Source organism: Gallus gallus, chromosome 3 (genome assembly GCF_016699485.2).
Source record: "Gallus gallus isolate bGalGal1 chromosome 3, bGalGal1.mat.broiler.GRCg7b, whole genome shotgun sequence".
Classification (NCBI taxonomy): Eukaryota; Metazoa; Chordata; class Aves; order Galliformes; family Phasianidae; genus Gallus; species Gallus gallus.
Genome location: NC_052534.1, coordinates 4059142 through 4076655, shown reverse-complemented (window position 1 = coordinate 4076655; position 17514 = coordinate 4059142). Strand labels below are relative to the sequence as shown.

Below are 17514 nucleotides of genomic sequence, written 5' to 3'. Positions count from 1 at the left end.
CACCTGGTGTGGAGAGCTTCTTGTGCCCTAAGGAAAGCTTCCTTTAAGATCTGCCGGCTCTGCTCTGTTCCCTTGTCCTTGAGGGCAGATTCCCAGAGGTTTTGTTGACCAACTCAACTCCCTGAAGAGCTGGAATTTGACTTTCCTAAAATTTAACATCCTGATTTTACTCTTTGTCTGTCCCATATCCCTCAGGAGTATGAACTCCACCATTGCACAGTCACTACAGCCCAGGCAGCCTTCAATTCTGATGTCACCAATCAATCATGGTGCAGGAAGTCTGTTTAAGAATGGTTAATTTATGGACAATCTAAAAAAATGGATGCAGGGTAATTATTGCAGAATAAAATAACATTTTAAAGTTATACTGAGGGGAGGAACTTAGTCTGAAATGATCTAATGTGCAGAAATAGCAAAACAAAATGGTGATCTACTGTAACTGTGTTGGGAAATAATCTCTCTGTAGGCTGGTTGAGTTCTCTGCTCATAGCCTCCTTCTTAGGATAAGGATCTGTCATTTCTTTGTCCACTTTTGACATTCTGTCTACCGTAAGAACCACTGTTGTTTCTGTTCAAGATATGTTCACTATGTTTATCACTGAATACTGCAGTCCCTTTCTTCTTTCCCTGGAGACATCTTGGATTCCAAGATGAATATCTTCAAGAAGATAGCATTCCTTTCTGTAGTCTTCCCCTAAGATTAACAGTCATACAGGTTCTTCTCCTCAGAGCTGAGGATTCTCTAGATCTTGTTATTTTACAGTATTTTCCATGTATGTTTCCCTAGCTCTCACTATCTTGATCCACCTGTTTGTGAAAGAATCTGACCACTAGAAAAGCAAATATATCTGAGGTGATGGCATGAAGTAATCCTGACTGTGTCTCAGAATTTTGTCATGAAGGAGTTACTGCTGACCCTACATAGCATGGATCCAGAAATAGTAATTTGGTTGTAATGTAGGTACGATTGTATCTTAGCCCTTGAGGGAAGTATACTGCTGAGGAATTTATGTTATCCAGTAAAGTTGCTAAATGTTTCCATCTCTTACATCTAGAGCTGTTATGTGGCTTGCTAGTTCGTACAAAGTGAAACGTGAAGGAGCTGAACTGCTAGTTTCTACCTACAGATAACTTAACTCCTTGAAAATTCTTCTATCTATCTCCATTCTTGAGTTCCTTGATGCCAAGACGTTGCTGGACACCAGAGAATAGAAACATACATTGCTTTAGTGTTTTCCTTTCCTCTACTTAACCATTTGCTTAACTAGTTATAATTATGTACTATATACATGTTGGCCACTCCAATATTTCATATTAATTTCCATGGAAACTGCAACACATACATAGGGCACAATAACACTATTTGATAGAGCACATTCTCAGCTGCAAAGCACTGTTTTTCAACATAGTCACCACCATTAGCTGTGCGTTTTTTACCAGCAATGAACAAGAGCCTGTATGCTGCACTCATCAAAATCTGCACGAGCAGAGGTGACAGCTGTGCATGGCTGTCTGGAGCATGGCTTGTCTTTCACATTGCTGTTGCCGCTGCAGAGATGCATCACCTCACTGTACTCATATCCACTGGTTGCCCTCCTTAGATCTTCAGTAAGCATCAGTGAATGTCAATGGGTGCATTTTTTCTGCATCGAGCAATTCAGTGACACACTTTGGCTTCATACACATTTCCTTGTCAGACACCATTTTGTCAGACTGCCCCTTGGCTGCCATCTGTTGCATGACAGCAAAATGTAACAGAATGTTAATGAGAAGGTTCAGTCTCTACTGCCATACCACCAATATCGGCCTCTGAGGTCATGGGTCAACATAATAAAGTGGAGGCATTACTTCTGGAGTAGCCCTCATATAATACTCTAATCAAATGAGTATTTATACACTGTTAGTTTTCAAATTGTTCACTCAATCACAAATATTTTAATTAAAAATTATTTCTCCTTCCATCCAGTAATAATGTTGCTGTAGAAATCAAAGGGAACTTAGTTATTTTAATTACAGGTCTGATGGGGAGAGGTTTTATTGGTATTTTCAGGTAACAGACATCCATATAGAGTATCTTCAGAAGTCACATTTTGTATATTGGAATAATATTACATAAAGCTTCATTATAACTCTACTTGATAGGTTTAGAGCTCTTTGGTATCCTTACACATGGGAGAATCGGGATTAATTTGATAGATTTTGTATGTCTTTTAAAACTTCAGTGTCACCATGGAACAGAGTGTGGAAGTTCTCTAAACCAGTAGGTGAGAAGTGGAAAGGAATAAAATATTTCTTACATTTATGAGGAAGTAGATGTTGAAATCTTTAGGATCTGCTTGTTATGCATTGTATCTAACTATGTTTACTCTTGGTTACAGATCACTGGATTTTTTGCATTATGTTTTCAAGCTTTTTCCAGTACGTATACCTTAAAGTTTTAAAGTTTGCTTGCATGTTTATGCTTGGAGGGACAATAATGCAGCTGACAACAATAGTATATACATGAGGTGCCTGAGTAAGTCAGTGACTCGCAGGAGTACACTATGGATTGCTATCCTGTGCTGAGTTACCCTGAGGACTCTGACTTCTCTTCTTGGCTGCTTTTGGGCTTTATGTATTGTGTACATAAGTTCTTTGTTTATGTTTCGTAGACATGTTTCATAGCCGTTTATTTTTGTTTTTTTAGTGTCTAGGAAATGACACTATTAATGAAATCTGTAGTATTTGCCTATATCCTAAACCAGGAATTTATATTAAAGATAATGTGAGGCAAAGAAGATTGTGAATTTACAGTGAAGTAGCTATTTCACATTAACTCTCTGTGTAATCAATCTATATCCAAGGCAACAAACTATATTTTCTAAGATATCCTTAATGCATGCCGTAGTATTGTAAATTCCCACTAGAAATTAATGCATAGTAGCATCCTTTAGAGACAGCTTACCACTGATGCAGAAGTGGCCCTAACTATCAGCATGTTCAAAAATGCTTCTCACTTTCAAAGAAAGTTCCCAAAGAAAGTGAACACAGAAAAAGATCTCTACATCTGTAGTTTCTCGAAACAAAATGTCACAATAAAGTCACCGGAGGTAGTAAGAAAAATTAACCACGATATCCTTAAATTGTCTTCAAATACAGTGCGTGTTTGTGATATGTATGTATTTTGTAACATATATGTACCAGAAATGGCAAATTCAGGACAAGCTGGACATCAAAGTATACATACAAACTTGCACCACATAAAACTGATAAATGCAAGGTCAATCTGTGCTTGCATGCTGACTATTTGTTGAGGATTTTAGGGCATGCTGCTCTCGTTGATGGTCTCACTTAGCTGCAAATGTGCAAAAGATCCCAGAGAGACATACATTGCCTTAAAATTCCAGTGCAACAGAATTACAGGGTAGAAAAAGAACCTATAAAGGAAAATAGGTTATCTCTAAAGGTCTGGATATGCGGAGTAATGTTTCTACTGAGGAAGAAATGAAAAATGGGGAGAAGAAGGACCTTTAGGGAATGTCAGGATAAGACCTTACTACTGGAGCTAGAAGACTCATTTCTGTAAGCTGAGTTAATATTGGGCTTATCAGTTCCTTTGTGCTGCCTATGCATCAAGCCATGTAGGTAAAGCAACATTTGGAGTGTACATACATTTTAAGCAAAGTATTCAGTTTATTTTCTTTTTAGCCCCCTCCACACCCCATAGTCAGAAGCTTCTTTGTAAAGCTGGCATTGAGATCACTGAGAGTCTTTATTTTCTGCATATGTTTTCAGGACAAAGACTTCTGTATCATCCTTGTGCCACATTGTGTACCAGAGTTCTACCTGATCCAGAGTTTTTTTCGAGTTGCCCCTTCCTGTACTTCCCAGCTTGGTCGTGAGCTTTACATGTTCCACTGTGCAGGACTGCTGAAGTGAGTCATGTGCCTCACAACAACAAGTGAAGTACTCTGAATTACTTTTATGGAATATACTTGCATCATCCAACTTAACATCAGACGCGTATTGCTGTTTGCTCTTCCAAATGTGCATGGTACAGTGCAACATCTTGCAAATTGGTGGCCTGAACCCCAAAACAATATGGTTGAATAGCACAGGTTTGTGCCCAGAAAAATTAGTCTTTCTTTAGCAACATTACTGCAACTGTCTCACTTCTTGTTCTGGAGTGAATTCTAAGCCTACTGAGACGTATCTCCACCTCCACGTAACACCGTAATCAACAGTGTAGAAATACTGTTATAATGTCAGCAAAATAAATTAATTTAAATTTTATTTAAACAAAATTGAGGTAATTAGAAATGTAAAAGCAAGTGGTCTTCTGACTGCCAGCATTTCTGTAGTTGACTTTATAAAAGAAAGAAAAAAAAAAAGCATTAAGAGGATTCATTTAAAACTTGTATCTTTGTATGTTATCCAAGCTACCTCATTGTAGAACAAGGCCAACAGAGAAATGCAATGCACCATTTGACCCTTTGGGCTTGGATCAGCTTCAATAACATTAATATTTGAAAGCCAGGTGTAGATTTAGTTCTTGGAAGCATAAAATAGCTCTCTTGCAAGAGAGACCTGCAGTAATGCACATCTGGAACATACACACACAGTAGTAGCCTCATCGTTGAGTATCTGTTTTACCTAAGTTATCTCTAGGCTTTTTTTTGGTGTTGAACCATGTATTTCATTTCTTTCGAATTCTGTGGTATTCTGTATATTTCTACAGTCTGAAATACTGGCAACCTGGGATACAGAACCTCTCTTGTTATGATTCTTGTTACATTGCATACAAGTTTTCCAGTGCTTTGTTTGTATGACAAGCTGGCCAAAACACCAATCTTAAATTTTTGGCACAATTGGAGATTTTCCCTTATGTTTCTTACTAATGTAGCTAAATACTACTTGGTTTCAGAGAAATACTTCTGTTTTAATTGCATACTTGATCACCATTGATGGTATACAAATAGCTTGTGCAGGAACTGGCCAACTACTCTTGGACCTATGCAGAAGCTTTTTACCATGGGATAGAATTGAGCTTCTGTGTGTTATGTAAGAATCCAGCTGGCCAAAGATAAAGCCACTGGAGTAATTCCTGTTAATCTCAGTCACAGCTGTTCAGTAATACAGCAGTAGGATTGGTAGTCATGAATCCTTTTGCGATTTTCATAAAAATTAAACTTGTTATCAAGGTTTTTAAAAGACCTTAAAATTCTGATTGAATTGTGCATATTCCAAGCAATACCCCAACCTTCCTGTGGCAACAAAATAGGGTTAATGGTTGCATTTTCCAGACCCTTTGCAGCTGTGTTGGAAAGGAGGAAAAAAATAGCATTCAAAAAAGATGTATAAGAAACCAGGTAAAGCTTTTAGAAAATTTCTATGCACAACTCAGTGCGCAACACCAGATAACTCACCTAGAAAAAAATATGAAAAAGTAAAAGATCAATATATTGTACTTGCACCAAGAGCTTTCAAAAGGCATGTGAGTGAAAAGGACATCACATAAAATGGATTAAAAGGAAAACAGGGGTAAGAAGGTGGGAATCTGAAGACATGAAAGGGCAAAATCAGAAGAGGCACAGGCACAAAATGAGATACTGATTAGCAAAGGTTGGAGAAGGAGTAAGAAAAAGTGTTAAGTACACAAAAAGCAAGAGTGCAGCAAATGGAAGTATAGGTCTGCTACTTAACAGTGAAGGAGAAAAAATAACAGATGAGAAGGCATAGGCTGAACTGCTTAATGGGTACTTTCCTTCAATTTTCACTAAAAGGCATAATAATAATAACAGTGTCCTGGCTTCTGGGCAGTCAAAGGAACTGGGCATCTGAAGTGAGTTAATTCTTTGCTGGAAGAAAAATGAACCCAGACCTTGGATAGTCCTTCCTACTCTTTCATACTCACAATGGATCTGGTTATTTTAACTATCCATTTATTTATTTTAAAATGTCTACGTTATTTACATGCTCTGTTTTTTTCTAGCACTAGAAATGTATTTCATTATTGGCCCAGTTGTTTTCTCTTGGACACGTGCGGAGGAGAGCTCAAATTGATGGGCACAATAGAGTGGGAGAAAGATGGAATGCTTACAGGTTGCAGAGTTAACCAGATTGTTGGTCTTGCTGGCCTTCATCCTCATCACTTGTTTGATCTTGTGATTAACTGTCCGTGGAAATGTCTTAACAAGTGTGGAATCTGAGCCAAAGCTCACTTAGAAATTGAGGATTAGATTGTCATTTGGATGCCGGATGTAGGGTTTGTTGTAGAAATTAGTAATCAAATGTACATTCTGTAGCACTCAGATAGTTGAGTTGAAAGTATTTGTTGAGATTGAGCTGTAAAATTTCCCACAACATATCATATATTTGGTATTTATATATTATTTTGAAGTAGCTGGCACTTATGGATTACTAAATAGGTATATTATATATATATATATATATATATACCTATATATATATATAGATTATATATATATATACCTATATATATATATAGATTATAGTTAAGTATCGACACGTGCAACCAGGTCTAAGGAGCCTGCTTTGGCAAGAGGGATTGGACTAGATGATCTCCAGAGGTCTCTTCCAGCCCCTACAATTCTGTGATTCTGTGATATTTCTTAGAACCATGTTCCACAAAATCAATTTCATTGTAACTTAGGCTGAAGATCTGCACATACAAGTTTAAATTTAAAAGAAGAAAATCAGAAATAGAAGTTACACTACACAGACTGCAGGTTTTTGTAAACTGTGGTTGAAAGATCTTAATTCTTGGAAATGAAGTTATAGTTGAGTTCCCTGACAGCACTCATCAGTCTTGGTAGCATAAGCCTTGTTTAACCAAGAATGGTCAATGTCTTTATCAGGCAACTGAATAATTTCTCAGCTGCTGTAGATGGTCACTGAAGTAGTTTTTTTTATCATAAGCATTGGGTAGGAACATGTTTTCTAACAGAACTAGTTACTGGTATATTCCTCTCTTTAGCTAACATGTTGTTGGTTGTATATGTTGCACATTTTTATACCATGTCACTGTAATGTGATTACTAATTGACACTCTTACATTTAGCAGTAGCATTTTATTCACGTAAATTTATCTTTGTGCATAACTCTTTGAAGAATCAAGGCCTAACACAAATATTAGTAATTCATTTTTTATTGGAGAAATTCTTGTGCAGCACTGATATTCCTGCCTTTCTTTGCTCCACATCTGGGAATGACAGTTGGCTCTGCTTATTTTTTTTCTTTTCTTCCTCTTGTTTTGTTTATTTCCTCTGATTCTTTTCCTTCATTTTCCCCTTGTGTATTGGTGCATAGTAATGGATTTTGTTTTTACAGATTCTTTGCTTCCTGTCTCTACTTTCATTCTCATGGGCATGGGATTTTTGTGATTACAGGTATGGCAAGTGTTTGCTGTATGGGATTGGGCTGTAGGTGCTTAAGCACTAAGTGTTTAGTAGCATTTAAAGCAGCATTCTTGAATTGGTTTAAGCAGGTGTGTGATCTTCTCTGTTACTGAACAATAAGATATACATTTGGAACAACAGTCATAGCAATCAACACCAGCTTCTAAAAGACATCTTTGATGCTTCTGTAAGATGTATCTCCACATACACAGGAAATGTAGTGTATAATTTGTCATAAGGCAAAACTTACTTTCTTTCTGTTTGCTTTTTTTTTTTAAATAGGTCTTTTAATGTAAGAAGAGCAACAACCAATGATATACTTGGAGTCAAAACGCTCATTAAAACACTTACCTTGAATGAAAGTATATTGAATGACTTAAATACATTTATTTTGGCTCGCAGGGATCCAGTGAGTATTTGCTGTAAATATATTTAGAATACAGTGGATACATACTGATAAATACATCTACAATTTGTTGTGTTTCTCTAAACTGGTGTACTCTATCTATGTAACCAATTGGTACCAACAGTTGGTATAAGCTGTATTCAGCTTGACTTGATGGTTAAGCCTATTTGTGGCCTACACTAATTAACCCTTTCATTGCAGACTCCCCAAATACAGAGACAGAAGCAGGCTGGATGCTTTTTTTTTTTTGGCCACTGACAGCCTGATTTCCATTGTTTCTTTTCTTGCACATACATCTGATTGCATGATGAACACATACATGTGTTTTGTTGTATTATAGGGTCTTCTTTTTCCTTCCTATAATGCAACCAGATATATGCCCATCAAACAGTAGGAAACATGCATTTTCGTTTCATGATGGAACATGCTGCATAAACAAAATACTGTTAAGATTACCAATCATGCAATTGTAGAAAAATCCATTTTATGCTTCTACTGATGAAGACTATATGTATATATTAATCAATATTATTTCCTAAGATCTGACCTTAACCCAGGACTAAATTAGAAGCTGAGCGTGTCGCTCTGCTATAGCAGCTAGATCCTAAACTAAGCTTTAGTCCAGTATGGTTCCAGCTATATATATATACATACAATGTTATGCTGTCATATACTATAGACTGTTTGAACATTGTACCTTGAGGTAAGAGAGAAGGGCTGAATTGGTGTTATGCGTAAATATATATGAGGAAAATATTTTAACTGTGTTTATGTGCTGAAATACACACCTAAGATAAAATGAGAAGATCAGTAATAAAATTGGAACTGTGTTTATGATGCTCTTGCCTTGCAGGATGGGACCCCGGTACAGGCATTTGTAGCAGAAGTTTTGGATCAAATAGTTGGCATTTCTGTCATTAGAGATGAAATGGTAAATTCTATTTATATTTTCCCCATTTGTTATATCTGTATCGTATGAAAATACTAACAATTAGCCCTCAGCACCAAAGGCTGAGTTCTGTGCTTGCCACTATACAAATACCTAACAGAAGATATATGTAAGCACCACTGGTTCTTTCTCTCTTTGCTACGCAGACAGTATCAGTTTAATTTTATAGACAGTGATTGACACACACATGAAAAAAATCATCCTGATAGTTGCAAGAAGCTTCTTGATGGGTTCTGGAAGTATACCTCCTACATCCCTGTTTTGTTCTTCGGAATCACTTATTTTGCCCTCTGGTTTCCAGAGTCAACAAGTGGTTTTGCTAAGCATACTGTGAAGAGTAGCAGCTCTCCTTTTAGATTTACTTTCTTAACCTTTTTCCCCACCAGTGGCTTTGGAGTGATTATAAATTGAACTTAACTTCAAAACGTGCAAACAAAAAACATGCTCTAATGGAGTACCAAAAAAAAAAAAAAAGTTTCACATTATTGTTGGAAAGTAATGTTCTTTAATTCTGTGTGTTGTGACCTTCTGCTGCTGTTGAAAAGACAGATTTAAGATCTTTCAACAGCTGCAGTACTTAGTTCTTAAACGAAGGAGTTGTTGCTTCTATTTACAAAAATAACTCTTAATTATACTAACTTTAATTAAACTACTATACTGAAATTTGTACTAAAATATACTAAATTATACTAACGTTGAATTAAAAGGATGCTGCAATTTCTGGAGTGTATTAGTGTACAAAATTCTCAACTTCTCACTTCAGTATGGGAAATTTTTTGGAAGGCATTGCTTGCACAGTTCTTTTCTGTAAAGTTCTCCTTTTTCGGTTTAAGTTTTATGAGGAGACAGCCTAGACTTCTGTCTTAAGTCAGCAAAACAGAGGTGTTTTCTTTCTTTCTTTTTTCATGAATGCCCGTTAATCTGTATCAGATGTTGTCGTGAAGGAGTCATATGCATTCCATGTAAATAAAGGTGGCAATACAGAAGAATAGATTTTGATACAGTGAAAAGATTTTTGAGAAAAATGTGTTCAGTCAGTCTGCTTCAGTTGAACATAACCCTCAATGGCACTTCATTTCAGTGTTCTTACTTAATTCTGTAATTGATATAAAATTACCTCATTGGCGCTTGCTAAAATATCATAGATATAGATTTTTAATCACTGCTCATTTCCATATTCTTGTTTTCCAGGACATCGTGTATATTCAAACACATTACAACATCGAAGACTTCATTCATTTTAATGACTACCAGCAAGAGGAACATGGGGAGCTTTACCACTTTGTCTTAAATCCAATATTTCGTCACTATACCAAACACTTTCTAAAGGAAATTCTTCGCTTGGCCCACAAATCTTCTCTTTTCTACCCTATTTATCCACAGTATGCAGAAGGCAAGGTAAGAATGAAGTTATTTCTATTTTATATATTAAATATTATCACCTTTGCTCACTTGGTTCTTTTTGCTTCTATGGCTGATGGAAAAAAGGAATTTTCTTGGTAACCTGGAGCAAATTGTGCTTTCTTTTCTTCTTGCATCATGTAATCTGCATTCATAGATACAGCTGTTGCTTAGAAGATTTAGCCCATTGTGCTGTAATATCTTCAGGAAGCATTTGGAGGAGCATAAGTTTGAAGTGGCCTTGGCCTTGGCCTTGGCCCTTTCTTTACCTAGACTGTGAAGAGGGAAGAGCTCTCCTTAGGGGGTGGCTTCTTCTGAGCTGAGCTGAATCACTCTTCACAAGTGTCTGTTTTTTGGTTGAATTTAGAAGATCCTTAGGACATCTGTTCTCTAAATATAGTTAGATATCTTAAGTTACACGCATTAGTATGTTGCCCTGGGAGCAGCACAGTAGAGGAATAATTGCTTGTTTGTTTCTAGGTGGCGTATATATACTTCTTACCCACATAGCTTCTCATGTTGCTGCTGCCTCATTTGTTGTCAGCCCCACTATAAATGTGCTGTAGTACCAATAAGCAACTTTCCCAATAGATCTATTCCAGGATGAGGTAGCAAGCATTCAGTATTCCTAGTCCTGCCTAAGTAGGGCCCTGTGTCTGAGTTGAAAGCCATAGTCTGTGTGACTTCATTTCTTGCCCATGTTGGATGCATAGTTGAAAAAAAAAACAAGAACTGTCATAACTCGTCATCTGAGGAGACCAACATTGTGGTTTTCTTTAACTGCTTTCAATTCAAATCAGTTATCAAGCATGTATGAAATGAGGAGGAATAATGCACATATAACACCTTTTTATTTAACAACCTATATTTCTTGTCATAGTTTATTACCAAATCAAGTTGTGCTGTCTCACACACAGCCACTCGGCTACATAATACATTTTGAGAAGTATCCCTATTTGTTTAGATTCAGAATTAACTGAAGGGCGGGGAAGAGAAAAGAATGATTTCACTGAGCACAGTACAACATGAGCATATTAAAAACACATCCAGTTGGTTTGTAAGAACACTTCAAAAATGATTTAGGTACTTCAGACTGGTTTTTATCTAAAGTCAGGGGGATCTAGGCATCTCATCATTGCTGAAAATTTAACTTGTACTTCTGCAAGGGCCACCTAAAAACCATAAACACCTATTGCTGTCTGAGAAAATTCATTTCCAATAATGTAAGTTGTAGAAGCAAAATAAAAGATGATTTTAAAAATATCCATTGCCATATACAGCTCGTATCTGGCCCACCCTGGTCACCTAAGCTCCTGCCAGAGTTAATGGAGAAAACACAGTGCATCCAGAGGGCAGTCCATCGATCATAACTACCAATCTTAGGACAGGAAGAATTGCCCTCTGGAGATGCTCACCTCTTCAGCTCTGGGGAGGTGTCTGCATGGCTAGTTAGATTAAGTTCCTATCTTTTAGATGGTGACTGAGGTGAATTCAGTCCTCGGTGACTTATGTGTTTTTGAAATTGCCACCCTTTTTAACATAGGAATTTTGACAGATTGAGCGGGTCCATTTTCAGAAGGGTGTATTTTTCTGCTTCTCCAGTGTGCATTTTGTGTTGTTTTATGAAGTGTTCTCTTGAGAAACTAATGTCCTTGTGTAGCATTAAGTTCTCAGGTTCTTCAGAGGTACTTAGAAAAATGCAGTTTAATGGCACTGAATGGAAGAGAACTTAAATCTTACTAATAATTCCAATTTGGTCTATTTCTAGATTAGAGTTTCTGTAAGTTACTTTAGCTCATTGTTGCTTTATAATAAATGGGTAAAAGTGATATTTTACTCAGTTCTCCATGGAGTAACACTCCTTTTCAATATTTCTGGCTGGAATGGTACTTCAATGTAATTTAGTTTGCATTAATGCTCATTCTCTATTTTCTGTAATTCTCATATATTTTTTTTCCTTTTCATGTCATAAGTTATGATGGAGCCAGTCATGCTGTAATAAATGGAATAAAGCTACTTCTTATGGTCCATGCTGGTCTTATTAACATTCAGGTTTTCATTCACTTCAAGTTTATGCCAGTTTATTAACATTTATCACTTGGATTAAATTGACATTTTAGTTGGTATAGTATTTTTACATAAATTCATAACCATTCTCTGCCAAACAAGCAAAGGTTAGCCGTAAGCAGATAACATAGCTTAATGAGGTCAAATCAAGCTGATTCATGATCACTATGGAGAAAAATATCCTCCCGGGGAAAATACTTGTGCTGAAAAATCCTATAAACCAAACCACTTGTTTATCTGTCATTCCCACAGAGATAGTAATGTAATTACACTCATAATTATCTTCATTAGTGTCAGGAATTATCTGCAATTCATTCCTCTGCTCTGAGTATGTTTGTTTATTTACTGATTTTTCTCTCAGATTTAGCCAACAGAGCTAAGAATTCTGTATTTGCAAAGGCATACAACAGACATCTGTGATGCACTGTTCTGACATTCTCTCTGCTGAAATATAGATCACTGTCTTTCAGTTTCAGAATCCCTTTGCCCATTCCCTGACATCTGCCCTTCATTACATGGTTCCCGTGCGACCAAGACGACAGATTGTCTATCCTCTGGAAGAGCTTGGCATAAACGCTCCATCAGAGCAGGTCTCCAAGGATCAGGTGGGTAACAGAAGCAGCAGCAGGCTGCCAGAGGGGCAGACTGCCAGCTAATGCAGGGTTTGGCAGATGGGATGGCATTACCAACTTAATGTTGATAGGTTGCTTCTTAATTATATTGAACATGGTGTCCATACCCTTACGATCCCAGCTTTTCTTGTATACATCCACTGTTTTTTCTAAGCTCGAATTTAAAACATATTACAAACGTCAATCACTAAGCTGTAGTAACACTTACCTACTAATATATGCTCATGTCCAAACAATATTTTTTTCCATAATGCTACTTTCAAACTCACAAATCATTTTAAATGTTATGAGTTACTATTTATCCCCTCGTCCTGGTGAGTTTATGTATGTATTATGCTCTCCAAGTGAAAAAATACAGTTTCATGATTATGACCATTTCTGTAGAAATTACTTAGATCAACTTATTTTTTGTTTTCAGTCCTGAAGTCAGGTTTCTTCAGTGCATAAGATACCTTCAAAACTGAGTAAAAATACCAGGAATAATTTAACAGCAGAAGAACCCGCACTGTTTTCACTACCAAGCAGTATCAAACAGATACCCACTTTAATGCAGGAATTTATTATGTAACACTCATGCAGTCCTAACATGTTGCTGTCTTACTATTTTGTTTGTTAAACAACTTATGTTATCTCTTATTATCACCAAAATGTGACGTGAAGATGGTTCCTCATAAAAGTAAGTAGTGAAGCTTAAATACTAGAAAAAAACCCAATTAGTGATAGATACTCTTGGTAGATCACAGAATCACGGAATGGCCTGGGTTGGAAGGGACCTCAAGGATCATGAATCTCCAACCCCCCTGCCAGGCAGGGCCACCAACCTCCCTATTTACTAGACCAGGTTGCCCAGGGCCCCATCCAACCTGGCCTTGAACACCTCCAGGGATGGGGCATCCACAACCTCTCTGGGCAGCCCGTTCCAGCACCTCACCACTCTCCTTGTAAAGAACTTAAACTTTTCAAAGACCACAATGTCCTACCAAGGAGTTAAGCGTGATAATTCTGCCAAATAGAAAGGTTGAGAATTGTCACCTCAAGATAGCTGTAATTTACTGAAGAAATGTCACTAGAGAGCTTTATTTGTGTCTAGTAACTTCCAGACAGCTGAGATAGGTTTCCATATCATGTTTTTACTGATGTCCTTTTCACAGTTAGTCCGTAATTTTTTACTTCCAAAACTCTAAATTTGGCAGCAATTGGCAAAACAAAATCCAGAACGTGGCTGAGGCCTCTGAAGTGAGTTTGGCTTTGTTGAAATCCTTCTCTCGGTATGTACATCTGTACCTTCTTCTCTCCAGAGTAGGCTCTCTAAGCCTTTTCTCTAAGCCACTTCCTATTTTATTTTTAAAATGCACTGTTACCGTCTTAGTAGAAGAGCTCACTGTAGTGTTTTTGTTTGAGAAAGAAGATCACAGACCTCCATTTTCTGAGAGATTTGCTCATCTGGTGTCTGCTCCATTCCTGAGTTCTTTCAACAGATTTCTTGAGAGTTGCAAGTAGTGAGATAATTGCTTTAAATCTCCAGAGTTTAATGAGTTTCTACTGAATAAAATGCACACATTTTCACTAACAAAGTTTTGCTGATTTGAAAAAAAATAGGTAGTCACCCTATAAGTATCTCTACATATGCACCAGCATTAATTATGTATTTCTGACAGACTGTGTTCTGTCAAAACTGACATCTGGGCTTGATCCCTAGGCAGTAACTTGAGGATAAACTAGTCCTATACTGCTGCCTATAGTTTTCTGAAATACCAAGAATTTGAAACCATACGAAGATGAACTGACTCTTATGCTGAGTGAATGAAATGACCTTTGGCCAGCATAAGTTGGGAAAGCTTTATAATTTAAGAGGTAAGCTACCACGAGGGACTGCATATGCTAGTAAAAGTAAGAAGCTGTTGCTACTTTCAGATCTTGGATGTTTCGTAAGCTCTGGCAAGTAGCCAGGTGTAAGGCATTTGCCCTCTTTCAAGTTGCAGAAAGGAAGATTGATGCAAATCGATAGTCTTGCTCTTTCCTACAAAATGCTGCAGCTAAGCTGCAAATAAAAGGAGGTGTATTTTTATAAAATAAGTATAATCAGCTTTCAGTAGGCATGGAATTATCATGCCTCTGCATTATTGTGGCAATCAAAAGGCCTGCTCAGACACTCTGTAAACAGAAAGGCCTAATCCCTTTTTCAGAGACCACAATGTCCTACCAAGGAGTTAAGTGTGATAATTCTGCCAAATAGAAAGGTTGAGAATTGTCACCTCAAAAAATAGACAAAATTTGGTCATGGGTAGAGATGCTAGCAGGCTAGAAAGTGAGGTAAAAGGAAAAATGGAAAAGAATTTGGGAATATAAATGTGGAGAAGAGAGGGAAAGGCAAAAGGCAGGAGAATGAGCTGGAATAGGAATTAGTGTGGTAAGCTGTCTGAGGCAAGCACCTGAGCAGCAGTAAGGAGAAAATGTCCATGACATCTTCGTTAGGGTGGTTTTCAACAAGCTATTTCCCAAGCTGTTGTGTAGATAGAGGCTGGATCTTACAAGGTCTTAAAACTTTTGGGCAAACAGGGATTCCAAGTATTTGAGACAACTCCTCCTTTCTTTACCATGTCTCTTCTGGCTCACCAAGCTTCTTTTAACGGAGAGGGCTTTTCTTTCTTATCGTTAAAAATCCACAACATTTCTTTCTAACCTTAGCCCATCCCTGCTTTGTTCCTGAAAGCAGGAGGAGTGGTTATTATTTTAACTCTTGTTTTAATGTAGCTCTGCAGTGGTGGCAGCTTTTTCACATGCATTTACAATCTTTGTATTGTAATGTAAGTCAATTTTGGAAATAGATAATTTTCATTTGATTGCTCTCCTTAAGTAATTGCTTGAGTATCTCTCTCTTATGATGGAGATGATTGTGATGAAATTCTTGCTTTGATACCCTCAAGATGCCCCTTGATATCTAGCCATCAACATCTGCTGCTCATCTACTGCTCTTGCAGCTTTTTGCCTTCCTCTTGTCCCAGCCTTTTTTTGAGTTGTCTCCTCTTCTTGCTGCAAAATTTATTTTTCACAAGTAACTGCTTGGGGCTCAGCAGCTCAGCCATTCAGTGTCTGAGCACAGCTCTTGATTTGTGCATATGTATCTCTATAGGCCATTAGTGGCTTAGTATCATAGAGAGACTGCACAGTGGAAGCCTGGGGGCTCAATCAATTTGCGTCCCTCTTTAATACTTTCCAGCCTGCTTGTGAGCATGAAGAGATTCATTTGTAAATAGTGACCCAGTACAGATAAACAGGACCCAGAATGACTCTCTTCTGTTTCCTTCCTCCAAAGCCAGAAGCTGAAGCAGTGATCTAAATCAGGAAAGCTTTGCCCTCAGCTAATTCCCACTTGTTACCAGTCCAGGTGGATCCTGGCTGTGCAGATGAAAGGTGGTTTTCCTGCAGGTCTGGATTAGTTCTTGCAGACAGATGAGCACCAGAAATTGTTTGTTTGTCTGTGGTAACTTGTTCTCCTCAGCCCTCTGTCGAAACTCTCTAATCTAATAAAGTGTCTGGAAAAAGAAAAAAGGAGGAAAACCCATGTGCCACCCTGCATGGATTCCTGGCCTGCTCATTCCTCCTGCTTCTACCAGTACAAGCTGGGGGATGAAAGGATTGAATGCAGCCCTGCTGAAAAAGACCTGTACTGGTGGATGGCACCTGGACATGAGCCAGCACTGTGCCCTCGCAGCCCAGAGAGCCAACCACATCCTGGGCTGCATCCAAAGCAGCGTGGCCAGCAGGGTGAGGGAGGGGATCTGCCCCTCTGCTCTGTGCTGTGAGACCTCACCTGGAGCACTGCGTCCAGATGGGGAGTGCTCAGTACAGGAGAGACATGGAGCTGTTGGAGAGCGTCCAGAGGAGGGCCACAGAAATGAGCCCAGGGATGGAACACCTCCCTGTGAGGACAGGCTGAGAGCTGGGCTGTGCAGCCTGCAGAAGGGAAGGCTCCAAGGTGACTTTGTAGCAGCCTTTCAGTATCTAAAGAGGGGCATAAGAAAGAAGGGGACAGACTCTTTAGCAGAATCTGTGTTGACAGAACAAGGGGAAATGGCTTCAAGCTCAAAGAGGGGAGATTTAGGTTGGATATAAGGAAAAAGGCTTTTACAGTGCGGCTGGTGAGGCACTGGAACATGTAGAGATGTGGTTGATGCCCCATGCCCTGAGACTTTCAAGATGAGGCTGGATCAGGCCCTGGGCAACCTGATTTAGCTGTGCATGTCCCTGTTCATTGCAGGGGAGTTGGACTAGATGGCCTTTAAAGGTCCCTTCCAACTCTAAGGATTCTGATTCCATGATTCTATGAACTGAGTTCCATGGTGCCTAAGACAGCATGAGTTCTTTCTGTGGTCTCTCTGGGAGAGCTCAGCATAAGGTAGAGGTACTCACTTTTAATGCAAAAATGCATCATAGAGAAACATAACTTACCATAAACTGAGCAACTATTTAACTGCAATTATACAGCCACCCTTGTATCTCCCTGTTCTTATCCCATTTCTCTTCTTTCAGTATTGTTTCTAGTTTTAGCCAGGCTTCTGATCTCCCTGCTCCTGGTTAAGATGACTCTGAAGAAATAGAGCTTAGGCACTCTACCTGTTCCTCTTCTCTGTTGCCTGGCCTTGTTATTAAAGCTTTGCC

The 17514-nt window shown here is 38.2% G+C and overlaps 1 protein-coding gene across 1 annotated transcript in view; it reads left to right on the top strand.

Annotated features, from left to right (window-relative positions):
• CFAP61 (cilia and flagella associated protein 61) overlaps window positions 1-17514 on the top strand; it is a 91574-nt gene that overhangs the window by 24552 nt on the left and 49508 nt on the right. The window contains exons 11-16 of the mRNA XM_046939341.1: window positions 2379-2418; window positions 3775-3914; window positions 7680-7806; window positions 8657-8734; window positions 9944-10150; window positions 12691-12825. Of these exons, the coding sequence (XP_046795297.1) occupies window positions 2379-2418; window positions 3775-3914; window positions 7680-7806; window positions 8657-8734; window positions 9944-10150; window positions 12691-12825 (727 nt within the window). The remainder of the gene's footprint in view (window positions 1-2378; window positions 2419-3774; window positions 3915-7679; window positions 7807-8656; window positions 8735-9943; window positions 10151-12690; window positions 12826-17514) is intronic.